General features: G+C 41.0%; 1 protein-coding gene across 1 annotated transcript; it reads right to left on the bottom strand.

The window, feature by feature from the left end:
• Positions 1 to 223: 223 nt before the first annotated feature.
• LOC118562581 (interferon-induced protein 44-like) lies at positions 224 to 5,609 on the bottom strand. The gene is made up of 8 exons (XM_036135015.1): positions 5,544 to 5,609; positions 4,981 to 5,007; positions 4,739 to 4,772; positions 2,471 to 2,672; positions 2,096 to 2,254; positions 1,309 to 1,477; positions 1,098 to 1,198; positions 224 to 1,017 (listed from the first exon to the last, which is right to left on the bottom strand). Exons 1-8 carry the CDS (start codon positions 5,572 to 5,574, stop codon positions 856 to 858), a joined length of 885 nt encoding a protein of 294 aa, XP_035990908.1. The 5' UTR covers positions 5,575 to 5,609; the 3' UTR covers positions 224 to 855.
• Between the last annotated feature and the right edge of the window lie 11,276 nt (positions 5,610 to 16,885).

Here is a 16,885-nt window from a genome sequence, read left to right as displayed (position 1 = left end):
CACATGACCTAGTTTCAGTAGTTATTGGTAGTTATGTCAGAAGATACAGGCACAGCTGATGAGGTGTGATGAGGCGAAATCAGGAGAAATGCGTGGAGACACACCACACAATGACTGCATACCTGACACTTAATAAATTCATGAGGTTTATTCAAACTTCTGACAGGACATATAATCTTCTTAGATCAATAACACCCCCCCGTCCCCCCCAAAAAAGCACACCTGAATGCTTACAGTAAAATTGTTTAACATAAAAACTATCAATGTAATATGATATTTATGCGTAAGAAAAGGCAAAGTGAGATTTGTACAGCTCCTTTGTAAGCCGGGTAACTGCTATTGTTTTACAAGAAAAACAGAGGTGGAGGAAACTTGATAAATCAAAAGGATGAAAGACAGGTCACATAAAAAAAATAAATTTGACATAAAGACCTGTTTACATTTTTAAGAAAATAAAACCCGGTAAAGTTCATACTCTTGATTTACAACCATTTCTGTCAACAGAATATAAATTTTCCTCTTATTGTCTTGCGTTATGACACTGAATGACATGTCAACGCAGCCATTTTTTTTACTCCGTCTTTATTTCACTCGTAAATCTAACATTGGGAGGAGCTGTTTTTGCTAATACTTTGCTCTATTATCTTAACCCAAATTTTACTGTAAAATCTATTAATTGATGGAAAGAATAACTTAAACTGAAAGTTCCTTTTACCTCTAAATTATGAAACTAGATTCCAAAAATAGACCTTTTTTTGTTTAACTTAACCTAAACTTGAAGTTTTATATGTCCTATAGATATAGAGCATATGTAACTGAACCTTTTCCATCTCGGCGGTTCATCTATGTTTCTGTTTAAATCTTCTCAATAAAGTCGTCTCCAAAGTCGATCATTTTCCGCAGGGCGCTCAGGATCAGAGTATCAACATCATCGTTCAGGTCGATTTCATCGCTATAGTTCTTCACAGGAAAGATACAGTTCATTGGGAGTCCCGCTGCTGCACTGAACTCTGTCATCTGAACATTAAAAACCCAGTCATAGTTAGAATCTGAAACATGTTTGTCTCATATCTCTGACCAAACGGTCTGAAACTCACTTTTTTTTTCAGGCGTCTGCTCTTGTACACATTCTTCAGGTCTTTCTCAGTTTCACCACAAGCTTCATCGATGTGCGTCATCATGGCCAATTGAGGAATTCCTGCAGGAAAAGAGACTCAAGTTAATATTTCTTGTGCTGTTATCAGTTTGAAATGTTAAAGCAAGTGACAGTGAATGCTGATACATTTCTTCTTGGATCATTAAACTGACCCAGTTTACTGGCTGTTCCTCTGACAATCTTCATCTTCTTCTGAACTGATGATTTAATCTGTAGAGCGTTGGCAGAGAACACAAAAACAAGCACATGGACTTTGTCGTCAACAGAGGGGTTCGGGTTGTAGCCCAGGTCACCTTCATTTAGTGGAGAAACTGGGTTGAACTGGAAAAGAGCATAAATAACAGCATAAACTTTATTTCCAGGCATCTGAAAGCTTTACAATCCAAAGAGCAATTTTTGCCAATTGCTAAAAAAAGAAAGTATTTAGAGCTGAAAAACATTACCTTTCCTTTTGAAAAAACACAATATACTTTATAAGTTTTGATAAATATTTACAATAAGAAATTTGCAATAATCGTTTAAAGAAACTCCATTTTATATCCATTTTAAGTTTTGAAATATAGGGAACCCTAACATTTGTTCAACAAATTGGATGTGTAATTTGTTTTTCTACTGGATTATATGATTATTTAATCGTTATTTGTAAAAAAAAAAAAAAATCCATGACCACATAGTTTAAAAACAATAGAATTTGATCTAAAAACTGAATATGTTACTTTTAGTGTCATGCGAAAAAATAAATAAATGCTGGTATTATATATAATAATGTTATACACCTATATTTAAAATATCTGAAAACATAGATTTTTTTCAAAGAAAAATAATTTTTTTCACCAAAGGCATTGAGTTGCAGACACCTGTTCTAAACAAACACCACTCTGGTCTTTGTATTAGGGGATTCATTCATGTATTCATGCAGATTTTCCTGAAAAGTCCCACCTTGTGTCCCTCCTTCACGTGTCCTTTCAAAGCCAGCTTGATGTCGTCTTCATGAACTCCTCTGTTGTCCCCCTCTTCCACGCCCATGATGTCGTTGAAGACCACAGGGTAAATTGTCTTTTCATTTCCTCGTCCTTTATTGAATTTATGAGTTTCAAACTGAAACAGAAAAAAAAAATTGATCCGGAGAAAATTCATGTTAATGATGCAATGATTTTTCTGATTGATTAATTAAAGACTCAGAGCCAGATATAAAGAAAACTTTATCTAAACAGATAGACTTCATGAACATTCAAACAGCAGCTGAGTGGATCCAGATCAATGTGGGATTTACTCAGTTCTGGAAGATGCACAGAAACATCTTAGTTTTCCTACCATTTTAGTGAAGCTTTTTTCGGAGTGGGTGGCACCGGCCAAAGCAGGAATGGAGATCCGTCCTCGAATGACGTTACTGACAGAGTTGATGAAACTGGACTTCCCATGACCAACAAGTCCGTACAGGAGGACTCGAAGGTACTTGATGTCATCTTGTGCAGGCTTGTATTCCTGCACATATTGACGATCCTCCTGTACGTTTCTGGGAACAAAAGGTACATCAGTTAGTTCTGTCCTAAAACCAACAGGACCCAACAGATTATATTGAGTCCGTAAGGACCTGAACCCAGTTAGAACCAAAGACATACAGAATAATTCATGAAAACAAAACTTCAACTTAATTAGATTAAAGTAGTTTCTCAAAGTTTTAATGAGATTTAATGATTTCAGATAGTTCAGTTGTTGTTCTTGTTCAGTTATACTTGGTTCGGAGTCTGTAGCCTCTTATCTTCAGAAAGGTTCACAAACTAACATATCAGCAGCTGTGATCAAAACATGTGACATTCTCCAAGTATTGTTTTTGCAAAAAGATTTTTTAAGAATTATTTTGTCTATAAGACACCTGTTTTTCCTGTTGTAAACTTTGCCACCACCTTCTCACCTTTAACCTGTACAATTCAACTGAAAACAATGTGGTGAAAAACAAATACAACTGCTGCAACAAGCTGCTTGTATATCAATCTATTTACTTATCATAAATGATAGAAAGAATATGGTTTACAGAAAATATGGGAAAGCTTTAATTGACCACCATCTGCTCATCTCATCTTTGGCATGCCAAAATGATTTTGTGTAAATATTTTGCAACTAGGCTATTAAAAAGCTATAAGGGAGTTTTAAAATAAATCCCCAAAGACACCCTAATGTTGGAGTAATGAAAGCTCTCTTTCTGGTCCTCGTCAGGAGACATGAAATTTAGTTTTGAATTTTGTAATTCTCTTATATCTGTAATGATTTTGCAGGAGAGGAAAACCCGGTATTCAGCCAGACACTTAGGTAAAGTTTAACAGGATTTATTTTAAGTGATGAGGGGGTGGGTCCGGCAGGCAAAAAACAATCCAAGCTGGGTACAGAGCAGAACATCCAAGCATAAAACCAAAAAACTAACAGGAACTGGGCATGCTCAAAAAAAGCAAACAGGTCAGAAACAAAGAATGCAAAAATGCTGGAGAGCTCTTACCACAGGGAGATGTGACATGAAAACATGGGGAAATGAGACGAGACATTCTGGCAGGGAGTAGAGAACTGAGGCAGGTATAAATAGACAGGAGAACAAAGGAGAGAGGGAGAGCTAATTAAACAGAACAGGTGGAAGTAATCAGAAGAAGAAGTGGCTGAAAGACTGACAGGACAAGTGGCAGGAAACAGGACAGAACTGAACAAGACAAAATACTTAACTAAAGTCACCATACAAACTAATCCAAGACAGGAAGGCTCACTTTAACCAAAATAATTAACATATACCAGAACAAAACATTACATTATCATTCAGGCTTTGATAGAATTGGGAACGTTTTCATATAATGTTCAGTTTGATTCCAAGTATGCAGGGAAACGGGTTTTCAGTGTTTAAACATCACGCCCGCGCTCAAAACCTGTTTGGTCAGCACTCAACTCCGATAAACTCTTGTCAATTCACTATGCTTGAGCTCGGTGCCATCGCTGAGGTCGCGCGCTCACCCTGTTCCTACCATGCTTAACACCAGAGCTGAGTCAAGCTGACACCCCACCCATGTGAAAAAACTTAAGCTTCGCTCAACTTAACACCAGCCGTGCGCTCGCTGGGCTCTGTCTCTGCGCTCGGGATTTCAAAAATTGTCCACCTCACCAGCCAATAACAGACATTTTTCTTTCCAGTATGGCTTGCAAATACTGCATTTACATGGATTAAATCAAAATACTGCAGCTTTTGTCAGAAATTACAAAACATAACGGTGGGATCAAAGTAAAAAACAACCAATAAACAGTTTAATATTTTAGCCTATAATATTTAGCCTGAAACAATTCCTTGGGTTACTAAGTGAGGTGGGAAAAATGTGTATAAATAGGTTTTAAGACAGGTTTTAAAACTGGAGAGCGGAAAGGCCTGTCAAATGTACTAAGGTAAGTTGTTCTATAACTTAGAGGGACCCAATAGAGAAGGCCCTGTTCCCTCTAAGCTTCTGCTCAGAACTGAATGACCATGAGCAGTTGGTCATTCAACTGCTTTTACAGCAGCAGTAAACGGACATTACTGATCAACCAGTGACAGCGTTACTGAAAACTCACCCCCAGCGTAATTCCCTCCAGGGTTTGTCCAGAACTGGAGAGAAACATGAATTCTTATTCTGATTAAAACATTTTAAGAGACAAAATGACAAATTTCTCACTATGATGTGCAATTATTCTGTAAACCAGAAATACACATATCACAGCAGAACAAAGTCACCAGAAAGTGTCTCACTTTACTTTCACTCTCTCTGTTCTGAGACATTTTTCTACTCAATGGGAAAAATAATCGTATCACTCACGAGCAGGTGGCTCTTTTGGCTGATCGTCTGCAAATAAAAAACAAACCAGAAAAGCATTAATTAAACTGGTCCAAAACGATTTTCTTTGATTATGTTCGACACAGATAACAAGTATAACAAAAACAGTGTTGTTAGCTTTGTTTTATCTAAACTGATGCATTTAAGCTACATTTGTAATCTTTACTTTAACTTTGAATTCAATCTCAGCATCAGGTGCAGAGGATAGTAAATTTGCCAAATTAGGAAGTGTTGGGTTTGAAAATCCAGCTGTTTATAAATAATTTTATGGAATTGGAAACACTGGTAGCACAGGGTTAGAATTTTTCCTGTCTCTCTTAGCTCCCTCCGGGTCAGCCTACTTTTATTAAAAGGCCACTAGTGCCAAAAAATAATTAAATAAACACAAAAATAATATTAATAAAATGATGGAAAAATTAAGAATTTATCTCCCCCCCACATGATTCACAGATAACCAAAACCTTTGATTGCTGCTGGCATAAAATATCCTAGAACATTTTTTATGAATCAATTCCTGCAAATAAAATAAAATAAAATGCACTCACCTGAAGGTGTCTTGTACCAACCTTGAAACATTGTGCTTTACTGCTCTGCTTTCAAGTGAACCAACAGGTACTGTCTCCTCTTCTGAATAACGCCCTCTGCTCTGAACATAGACACAGCCTCTTATGAATTCTTACTTTCACTTTCTGCCTGCTCTGTTCTGTAATTATATGTAGATTATATAATTTGTTTCCCAATAGACCAGTTCATTGTTTTTGCGAATGCGCGCCGGACTGGTAGGCAAAAGGCGAACACAAAGGTGGACGCAAACAAAGGAAACAACGAGTTCTCCGTGTATTTTTCTTCTTTAGATAACGTATCACAAGCTCGTTTTAAGAGTAAGTTGATGGTTGATGGTATCAGATTGCCAGATCCACACAGCAAAAGCCTGAAGGGACGGAGCGAGTCTGTGCAATGCTGGCCAAGTGTTCCGTACAGCGACATATACAGCTGCCTTATAAACACGCAGGCCAGTACAGACGAGAGAGCACAAAAGTCATGAAACCACTGGACGGCTACAATTATTTTATATCGGGACATAGGCACCAGCAACCCCCGCGACCCCATGAGGGATTAAGCGGGTCAGAAAATGGATGGATGGATGTTCAGATATGTTTGTGCAACAGCAGAAAGCGGAGTCAGACACAGACCGCGCCTCAGCAGAGAGGAAGACCCACCCGGTAGGTTGAAAAAAACATTGTTCACTACGGATTGTTTTGGTGTTTTTGTCTTATTAAAATTGGTGGGGGTGTCGGCGATGTTGCAGCGTAAACACAGACGTACTAGCGGGCGTAATGCAGCCGCTGTCTGCATTATTGCACACTGATTGCACGAAGAAAACTAAAATGATGTGCTGCTGCTGCTGCAGCGCATCGACTCTGCTTCTCCCAGCCCCGTCTAGCGATCACCACCTCCCCTCCGCCGCTATTTAAGTAGAACAATGACTAGTGCAGAATTAAGTTGTATTTACTGGAAATGAAGTGTAGACTGCAAATTCTATCGGGGTATGATGGCTCCCACAGTCCATTGAGATTGTCTGCTGCATCCTTTTCATTGAAATTATCCATTTCTTTCTTCTTTCCTCGTCCTTCGGTAAACAAAAGAAACGTACATCCGACGATTTGGAATGCCTCTGTGTGCAACCGGGAGCACAACAAGTCGTAGGCATTGTTTAGATTCCAAAAATAAACTAACTAAAAGTAGTCAATTAACCCATTTTGCAATGATAGTAGATGGGAACAGTACTGCTTTTGCCTACCCGCGGGACCCGGATGTAGCGTGGACGTCACACATGAACTGGTCTATAGGGACAATGTTTTCATTGAGTGAATACATGAGACTGACTATTTATGCCAACATTTAACAAAAAAAAAGTAATGGGTGCTCTGTTTTCCGTGCTCTCTTTTGGTTCACAGGTGGTTCTAGTTGGCTGGGGGGCGTGGCCCACACCTGCGGCTCATTGGAGTGGCTTCCTTCGGCTTCTTAAGGAGAGCGCAGACAGATGGAAGACACCAGAGCCTTAACCAGTCGTGGTACGACGTGGCCTCTGACCCAACTCCTGGAAAGCTGCTTGTGAGTTTTTCGTCTTTGAACTTTGACTAATTTTGGATCTCCCTGTTTTTGTCACAGTTTTTGGTGCTTGGATGCACTCACCTGTCTTGACGTCTTGTCCGAAGAACCAGATCTTCAGAATCCTCTCGCTCAGATTTTGCTCTGGCTCACCCCTCATACTCACTGGATGTTACCCAGCGGGGCCTGAGATTCTCCCTCCTGGATTCTACTGGTTCTTCCCTCACTCTGGTCAATCCATCTGTCACCCACTTCCGAGGAGGCTCGCTCTGGATCCCTCACCAGTAACATCAGCCGTCCTCTGCCACTAGCCGCCAAACACCAACAGGGGTAGGATCACAGAGTTCCCTCGGCGTTACTTCTCCCGGACCTAACCGCTGGGCGGTTAGGTCCGCCCAGCTTTATGGTAAGCAGCGCAGTTTCTAGTAGTTCTCCTGGTTCACCTTCCAAAGTCACTTACTCTTCTTCTCTTTGCAGTCTCTCCAGCCGTGACGTTCTGACCTTGCCAAGTTGCCCGTAGTACCGTCCATTATATCTGCCTCTTCCTAAATAAACATCTTAAAACTGTGCTTTGCTTCCCGATCGTATCTGCATGTGGGCTCGTCATCTGAAAACCATAACTGTTATGATAAGTCAACTTAGTGAACCATCAAAGGAGATTTTGTTAGAATTATATAAAAGAGTTTGGGAGGAGGAAAAGCTGCCAAAGGTTTGGAAAGAAGATGTGATCATACCAATACGTAAACCAGGAAAAGAGAGCGCAAACCCAGGAAATTATAGACCTATAGCTTTAACTTCAAACATTTGTAAAATAATGGAGAAAATGATCAATGACAGGCTGGTATATTATTTGGAAAGGAATCGATATATATCTAGATGGCAAAGTGGTTTCAGAAAAGGATGGAATACCATGGATCCATCTTTGTGCTTAGAACATGAAATTAGAAAAGCACAAATGAATAAAGTGTACTGGCTGTGTTTTTTGATATTGAAAAAGCATACGATATGATGTGGAGGGAAGGATTGATCAAACTAGTGAAGATGGATATTAAAGGTAGAGTATATAGGTGGTTAAAAGATTTTTTTTTTAAGTGAAAGGAAAATGCAGGTTAGAATAGGAAGGAGTTATTCTTCAAAATATTTTATTGAAAATGGAACACCTCAAGGAAGCATAATTGGTCCGTTTTTTCTATAGTGATTAATGATGTGTTTAAAGATATAGAAAATGGGTTTGGGTGTCCTCTTTTTGCAGACGATGGGCCAATTTGGGTGAGAGGTCGAAATACTGATTATAAATTACAACAAGCTATTAATAAGATAGAAAATTGGTCATATAAATGGGGATTCAAGCTTTCAGTGGAAAAATCGAAAACTGTGTTTTTTACTCGGGGGGGGGGGGGGGGGGGGGGGGATCAATAGTATGGTGAAGGTTAAATTATATAATCAAGAGATAGAAAGGGTTAAAATTAAATTTCTTGGTTTATGGTTTGATGATAGAATTACATGGACATTTTCATATTCAAAAAATTATTGATAAGTGCAAAAAAGTTTTGAATGTTATGAGATGTTTAGTTGGTCATGAGTGGGGAGCAGACAGAACTGCTTTAAAGGCTATATATACAGGGTTAATAAGATCAGCAAAAGACTGTGGCAGTGTGGTTTATGGTTCAGCAGCAATTGCATCACTTAAAAAGTTAGAGGGTATACAAACACAAGCGTTAAGGTTAATTACAGGAGCATTTAAAACATCTATTGTAGCGTTGCAGGTTGAAACTGGAGAAATGCCACTGGAAATCAGGAGAACACAACTGTTGCTAAATTACTGGATTAGTTTACAGGGACATGGTCAAAATCACCCTACAAAAGAAATATTGCAGCCGTGTTGGGAAAGGGAGAGGACACAAACAGGAAGTTTTGGATGGATAGTGGGAGAAAAACTAAAAGAACTTGAATTAGATCAAATTAAATGTAGTCCAACAGTACTGTTACCAGTAATACCTCCCTGGATCATACCTGAAACAACAGTAGATTTGAAATGGTTAGAAAAGAAAAAAGAAGGCAATATTAATCATAAACTGATGCAAGAATATGGTAATAGTTATTATGGTTATATACAGCCTATATACAGAGGCATCTAAAAATGTGAAAGATAGGTTAGGTATTGTATTTTATGTTTCAGATTTCAATATCAAAGTAAAAAGGAGAATAAATAACAAATTATCAGTATATACAGGAGAATTATTAGCAATTTTATTAGCATTACAATGGATAGAGGAAGTAAGGCCACTAAGATCAATTATATGTTCAGATTCAAGTTCAGCTTTAATTAGTATACAAAATAATTTTTCAGAAAGTAGATTAGATATATTAATTGAAATACAGCAAATTCTATATCAAATTCAAATGATGGGTATTAGTGTTATATTTATTTGGGTACCAGCACATATAGGGATTAATGGAAATGAAATCACAGATAAAATTGCTAAGGAAGCATCAAAAAATAGAACTATTGATATGATGATTAATTTAAGTAAGACAAATTAAAAGTATCATTAAGCAAAGAATGAAGGAAAGGTGGCAAAAACAATGGGACAAAGAAAGGAGAGGAAGATGGCTGTATAGGATTCAACGGAAAGTTGGAGAAATGAGGATAGCAAAAGGAAACAGAAGAGAGGAAACAGTTATTTCAAGACTTAGATTTGGACACACAGGATTAAATAAAACACTATTCAAAATAGGGAAGCATATGTCGGGCAAATGTGAATATTGTGAACAAGATGAAACAGTAGAACATATAGGGATGTGTTGTAAGAAATATGAAGAGGAAAGAAGGATTTTGGTTAGAGATCTTAATAAGGAGAAAATTCAATTTGATATAATAGATATTCAGCAGAAAAAGTCAAAAAATAAATGTTATCAATATTTATTTCAATATTTAATAATAACAGGAATAATGAGGAGGATTTAGTATTTGTAAATTTAATATTATAGATATAGATATATAGATACATAAATATATATATCTTTGGGAATATGGCCATTTTGACCCACACTCCTCACCAGTTGGTGGCGGTAATGCACACCGGAAAGTTGTTTGCCAACCACCAATAAACTCAAGAAGAAGAAGAAGAAGACTTTTTAACAAAACTTTAATTACAAAAGGCCAAACAATTAAACAATAGGGCTCGGGATCCGCGTTGCATTATGGGACGTGGCGGCCATATTGATAGCAACGCAACGTTAAAATACCTCTGACATAACGTTGTTGAACGAAGAGACGTAGAAGTAGAGTTGAGAAAGAATAGATAGAAAAAATATGTTAAAATCCCGAAAAGGATCTGAAATTTACCGGGACACACTAAATAGAGAAATCAGGGACCGGTATGTTGACAAAATCAGCATTATTATGGAGCGCCGACGACCACTTGTTGCCACTGTTTTGCATATCAGTCGTCTTCGGCTACCTTGTTTGTGGTGTGAGCGCCTATACTTCATAAAAGTTCCAAAGCTACAAGTCCTTGGAGTCTCATGTGCAGTTCACAAATGGATGGGTTCAGGAGCGGCAGATCATAAAGCCAGCAAACAGTGGGAACACAGTAATCCTTACAAAGGTAAGCTGTGCTCAGACGGGCTCTAGCACCTGCTAACCGCTAGTGCTAACAACCACTCACACATGTAATGTACTTTTAACTAGCTGCTATGTGTTTCAAAGGTGTAGTTAGTAACGTTAACTGCCAACCCTCCCTAAACCCTCCGGGTTTCTCACGTATTTGAGCCTTTTCCCGCTGCCGTTTTATTATTTATGTGCATGTATGTGTTGTGCGGCTGAAGTAAAGAAACTGTAGGCTATTAAATAAAACCGTGCAGCTTTAACTTACCAGAATGAAAATGGAGGGAACATACTCTCATTGACATCGGGATACTGTGGAAAGTTATGATCGGTCGTCTTAAAGCCGCGATCCAAGCGAGCCGACGACTCTTTTTATCGCTGACAGTTGTTCTCCGTGGTTGCGCCTCCAGGCAGGATAGCGGTGGAAAGTTAACCCATTTTCTATGTTTTTCCCATGGCGATCATGTGTTGCGCTGTTACAGCCCACAACACAGCAACGGTTTACCATGGTTGAAATGAAGTTACGGTAAAATTAATCAAATTAAAACACGGCTGAGAGAGGGAGTACAGTATGCGGTAGTCATAGGCAGTAGTCTGAGTAGCGGGGGCGGAGCCGCGGAGGCATTCAATATGGCGGCCACACAAAGTAATACGTCATGACGACCAAGCCCTATTTAGTTAAAAACAAGTGTCATTTACATAAAATTCTTAAATAAGGAGCTTGTTAAATTGAAGTTCTCCTCTCTCAGACACTTCACATAAAATCTTTTTAAAACCCCACAACTGCATAAAATCCTCCATGTTCTGTGTGGCTCTGTGGAAGTGAAACTCCAGCCTAATCCTGGCTTTTAGGTTGCCCTTCCACAGAGCCACAGCATCAAGGTGAGGTCCTCCCTGCAGTCTGTCTCTACGGGACAAATAAATGGCCATCTTTGCCTCACTGATTAAAAAGTTTAAAAGTCTAGGCTTTGGCTTATTACTTTTATTTTGACACACTCCTCCAATAAATAAAGAAGTTGTAAAAACAGTGCCAAAAGACTAAAAACATTCTTTAAAAGGCTAAAAACGGCCTTTAGTCTTGTACAATCCATAAAAACCTGAAAAACATTTTCAGACAGACTGCAGAAAGGACACTCATTTAATACAGCCGGATTAATAACCGATAAAAACGAGTTTGTGGCGATGGCACCGTGTAAAATCCTCCATTGGAGATCACCAGTTTTTTTTTATTGGAGTCCTCCACTGGGATGCTCTACCAGCAAGTCTATCAGTCCATACACAGACTGCGCGGTTCTCGAGGTGTCTTCGATTCATTATTTTAGAGCAGACTCCATAAACAGTTTTCTGGTCCATAGTGAATAAAACCATCTTCTGTGGGTCCAGGCTGGAGAGCAGAGGTCCACTTCTCTCCGGGAAACCAGGATCCAGGATCAGGCCAGGAAAGGAGTCCGTTGTTTCTGGTTGGCTATGGCCCTCACAGTAGTCATGGAGGAGGCTCCTCTCCCTGGCCGACAGCTTTTCTTTCAGGAAGTTCAGGAAACGCTGCACCAGCCTGGCAGACCGTACCCCCATCATGGAACCCACGGCCTCGACGTTAGAAAGGGACAGTCCTGCAGTCTCCACCAGCTGTTTCACGGTTGTTGTCTTTGACTGGCGCAGCGCCTCCGACAGCCCTGGTCCAGCGCCGTCACACACGTCCAGCCTGGACCCGCAGATTAAAGGCTCCTGTAAAAGCCAGTGCAGAGAGTTAGTCGTTTGGGATGGCTTTAAATTGAACAGGGCACATGATTTAAAAACACCCTGATAAAACCTCGGCAATCCCCTTAACTTTAAGAGATTTAAATCTGTTAAAAACAGAGCCGCATCCAGCCCCAGGTTATTTACACGTCTTAAAATGCAGCTGGCCTAAAAACAGACCAAGATATTTAAAACCATCTTTTTTCCATAAAAGTCCCTGAGGGAGAACCGGGAGCCCTTCACGCCATTCGCCCACTGCCAGGGCTTCACTTTTTCCCCAGTTCACCCTCGCAGAAGATAAAACAGAGAACTTAGTTGTTATCTCGTTCAGTACGTCGACATCTTGCTGGTTTCTAGTAAAAACAACAACGTCATCAGCATAGGCAGATAAAACCACTCTACTATTAAAACCAGGTAAAACCAAACCATAAACACTAGAACGTATCTTTTGAAGCAGGGGTTCCAGGGAGAGCGCGTAGAGCATCCCGGACAAAGCACAGCCTTGGCGAACGCCTCTACGCACCCTAAAAGGAGCACACAGACCACCGTTGATCTTTAGCATACTCTCAATGCCACTGTACATCACCTGGATCTTGGCGATCAGACCGGCACCGAACCCAAACCTCTCCATAGTTTTCCACAGGAAGCTGTGTTCAACGCGATCAAACGCCTTTTCTTGATCTAATGCGATCAAGCCCGTTCTTAAACCCAATGAACCGGAGACCTCCAAAACATCCCGAATTAGGTAGACGTTATCTAATGGGATTTTTCTAATATTAGGTAGAGAGATACAGGTCTACACATCCAAGTTTTTGTGACTTAGTCTCTCCAAAATTGCATCCACTCCGTGAAGGCATCAGAGCTTTAGACATTTAGACAATAATATATATATATATATATATATATATATATATATATATATATATATATATATATATATTATTCGCTAATGTCAAAGTTCTGATGCCTTCACAGAGCAGCTACAATACACATATATCTTTCTGTAGATAGATAGATGGATATTTATATTTTTTTGTTATGGCCTGGCTCTTGAACCATAACAAATCAAAGGGAAGCCCCGCATGGGATAACATAAAATGGGATTTATTTAACAAAAATCATAACTGGTTGGAGAGGGAGAGAGAGATGTAGGTGGCGGAAAGAATGAGCTGAGGTCCTCCGAGCTGGTCTGATCTAAAGTCCCTTAAAAGAAAGTTGCGACATGGGCGTTCCATTTTTTTCGGGTCACGTGATCTCATGCGGCCATTTTGGGTCTAGGCTCGGCTAAGCTCAGCGCGTTTACAACACTGCGAGCGACCGATTTCTTTTATTTTTATTTTATTTTTTTCTGATTATTTCGAGTATTTCTTTATTTCGAAAATAAGCCACCATGCCAGGGTGTTGTGCCCACGGCTGCAGCAACAGCACTGATAAAGGGACGCGGATGTTCCGTTTTCCAAGCGATGAAGAGCGGCGTTTATTGTGGATCAACGAGTCAGTCGCTTGGACCAAGAGACGAACAAAACTTGGAGACCTACAACAAACTCTCGCTTGTGTGAGGTATGTGGGCTTTTTTTTTCTGAAGTCAGGGTTTCCAGCAGCGCTAAGTTTGGCGGCCGGCTCGCCAATATAAAAAAAAAAAAAAAAAAAAAAAAAAAAAAACGCGCAAAGCTTGTCTCTCCCCGCCAGTCCCCAACCGCTAAGCCGGGCATACCCTGTACGAGTTTTTCAGTGGTGGTACTTATATACATCTCAAACTGTACGATGGAACCGCAGGGTTTAAAAAGTTCACTGCTCACGATCTGTGCGGCGCGACGCTCGGACGCGACCGGACTGCGTGCCCCCCCTGGGACCACTCGCTGTGGTGGCAGAGGCAGGCGAGCGACGGTGGGTGACAGGGACCCGGAGCAGGGGGTCGAGCCCAGCTCACGCACCGCACCGGCGGCCGCGCGGCACGGCAGGTCGCCCGGCCCGCCCCGCGAGCGGAGGCGTGCCGAAACAGGCGGCCAGCGCATCGCGCGGACCGGAGCGCTTGCCCTCCCCCCGCCCCGCGAGCCGACGTCCGGGCCCCGCGGGTCCCGGGCCGGGCGAAGGTCGCTTTGGGGATGCCCGCTTCCCTCCCTCCGCTGGCGGGGACGGAGAGGAGGGGAGGGCGCTCCCTCGTAGCTCTGCTTGAACAGCAGGATGCGCTCACGAAAACCTCACGACTAGAGGTGGGCGATACCGGGAATTTTTAATCGATCCGATACCAAGTAAATACAAGGGGCAGTATCGCCGATATCGATCCGATACCAATACTTTTAACATTTGATTTTTATTTTATTATTACAATTAAATAATAATAATAAAGTTATGTTCAGTGTTTTTTTCCTAATCCACCGCCTATATCTTTCAATCCTCATGTAATTTTGTCCGTATTGTGTGCACCTGCTTGTTGCTTTAATCCTATAATTTTCCCCGTCGTGGGATAAATAAAGGATTAGCTAATGTTATCTTATCTTAAATAACACTTTTTAATAGGATATATGTACTGGGTTCTTTCAAGGTCTTAATTACATTTTCTGTGTGGGCTCCAGTAACATATGATAGATAATATCTACTTTGAAAATTAACATGAACTGCTGCTCTGATCTACCTGGATGTCCTCCGGAGGACTGAAACGCCTGAGTCAGTGACGTCAGTCTGTGGGTCTGTCGGGGCAATCAGGGAAGTTTCCTCTGTCGCTCTACGTTTTCTTCCTCATGGTTTTTCACGTGCTTAGATACATTTGTTGTGTTTCCACTTAATTTAACCGGCTTTTTACAAAACATATTTCTCTCTTCATGTTTTTCCGCTCTAGCGGTCTCTCTCTCTCTCTTCGTGTCTGAACAGGAGCCGCGCGCCGCGCGCGGCGGTTGTTTGTGTATGTTGAGTTGAGAGAGCACAGTGGGCGGGACAGGCTGAACCTGCGTGCTGATTGGCTGGCGCCGCTGAGCCATGTACGAGAGGGGAGGGGGAGCAGCAGCCAGCAGAGTGCCTGCCCGTGACACAGAAGGGGATACTGGTGAATCTGCGGCAGTCAGCGCGCGCGGGAGAGAATAAAAAGGATGGATCCTGTTAAAAGAATATTGTTCAATATCAATACCCGCGTTGGTATCGATAGTATCGATCCTAGGATCGATCCGCCCACCTCTACTCACGACGGCCGACTGAACATGTTTGATTTTCACCGACCGTCCGATTTTTTATGTGAAATTTTCTTCTGGACTTCTTTCTTTATTTCATTGTGCTGTAGCATAATGTGTGTCTGATTTTTGTCCTATGGGATCAATTCTGGACTTCAAGACAGTAAAAGAGAAGTATACAGTTCACTTAAAAATGTCTCTCTCAAGTCTTATTAAAATGTAATATCAGCTTTTCTGGATGCCTAGTAGGTGATCATCAACACTCAGTTGTGTTTTATTCAGAACACCTGCCTGAAGGGTATTAGAAGGTGCGAAACGCGCATAACATAACAGTGTTAAAGTGCCTGCCTGTGGCAAGTTTAGACCCAAAATGGCGCCACTCGCTGAGTTGGCGCAACTTTCATTTAAGGGACTTTAGTCTGATCTGACCTGCTCCCACCTGGGGTTGATCATACGGTGCTTGCGCTGTCAGGTGAGTAAGCTGGCTGCCGTCAGTCTGGCCAGCTGCCTCCACTTCCAATCAGCACCAATTAGAAGCTCTACACAGGGACTCAGAGGAAATTATATATATATATATATATATATATATATATATATATATATATATATATATATATATATATATATAGTGAGCCCTCGCTAAATCGCGGTTCACCTTTCACTGTCTCGCTGCTTCAGGACTTGCATTGATGAGCCGTTGCCGTTCATTACAGTTCTCAAAAATAATCGGTGTTAGCATGTCGGTTTATAAGAATCTTTTTGCCCAGAAGTAAGAAGAGCGACAACAACTACCGATAACTATGTTCTTCTAGCCTCGTGAGACCATCCTGATCTCGCGAGCTTTCAAGGTTTCACTCGCAGATCAGTCTGGCTACTCTCCGTTAAAGAAAATTTGGAGCCGTTCACCAAACGAACGTCCAATCAGCGTTGGCTTTGAGGCGGGTTGAGGTGTGACGCAACGGGAAGCGCGTCAGTTCAGTCTAAACAACATGGCGGCTTCAGCCGATGAAACTAGCGTTAGCGTGGCTATCGAGCAAGTTTTATCGGAATTACAGAGTATTTCTCTGCTGAGCTAACGAGCCTTTACCTGCAGCAGCAAGAGTAGCTTGGCTTGTGGTTGTGTTTTCGTCGTCGCTCGTAACAGAGTGACGACGAATCTGATTGGTTCATTTGGCCCGTCTATCACGAACATAGGCCAATCAGCTAACCAGTATTTTCGCCCCTTCCCAAAATTACTTCAATGGAAGGTTTCCAGATGGATATG

This window comes from Fundulus heteroclitus, unplaced genomic scaffold, assembly GCF_011125445.2.
Source record: "Fundulus heteroclitus isolate FHET01 unplaced genomic scaffold, MU-UCD_Fhet_4.1 scaffold_98, whole genome shotgun sequence".
NCBI classification, from domain to species: Eukaryota; Metazoa; Chordata; class Actinopteri; order Cyprinodontiformes; family Fundulidae; genus Fundulus; species Fundulus heteroclitus.
Note: the sequence above shows the minus strand (reverse complement) of the source record. Positions and strands in the feature narration are given on the sequence as shown.

What these genes read in the sequence shown, in the direction of transcription:
- LOC118562581 (XM_036135015.1), bottom strand. Translation starts at nt 5,574, where the DNA reads ATGTTTCAAGGTTGGTACAAGACACCTTCAG. An exon ending in TTGGTACAAGACACCTTCAG is followed by an intron (nt 5,008 to 5,543) that starts GTGAGTGCATTT and finishes TTTTATTTGCAG; the next exon opens with ACGATCAGCCAAAAGAGCCA. An exon ending in GCAGACGCCTGAAAAAAAAA is followed by an intron (nt 1,018 to 1,097) that starts GTGAGTTTCAGA and finishes TTTAATGTTCAG; the next exon opens with ATGACAGAGTTCAGTGCAGC.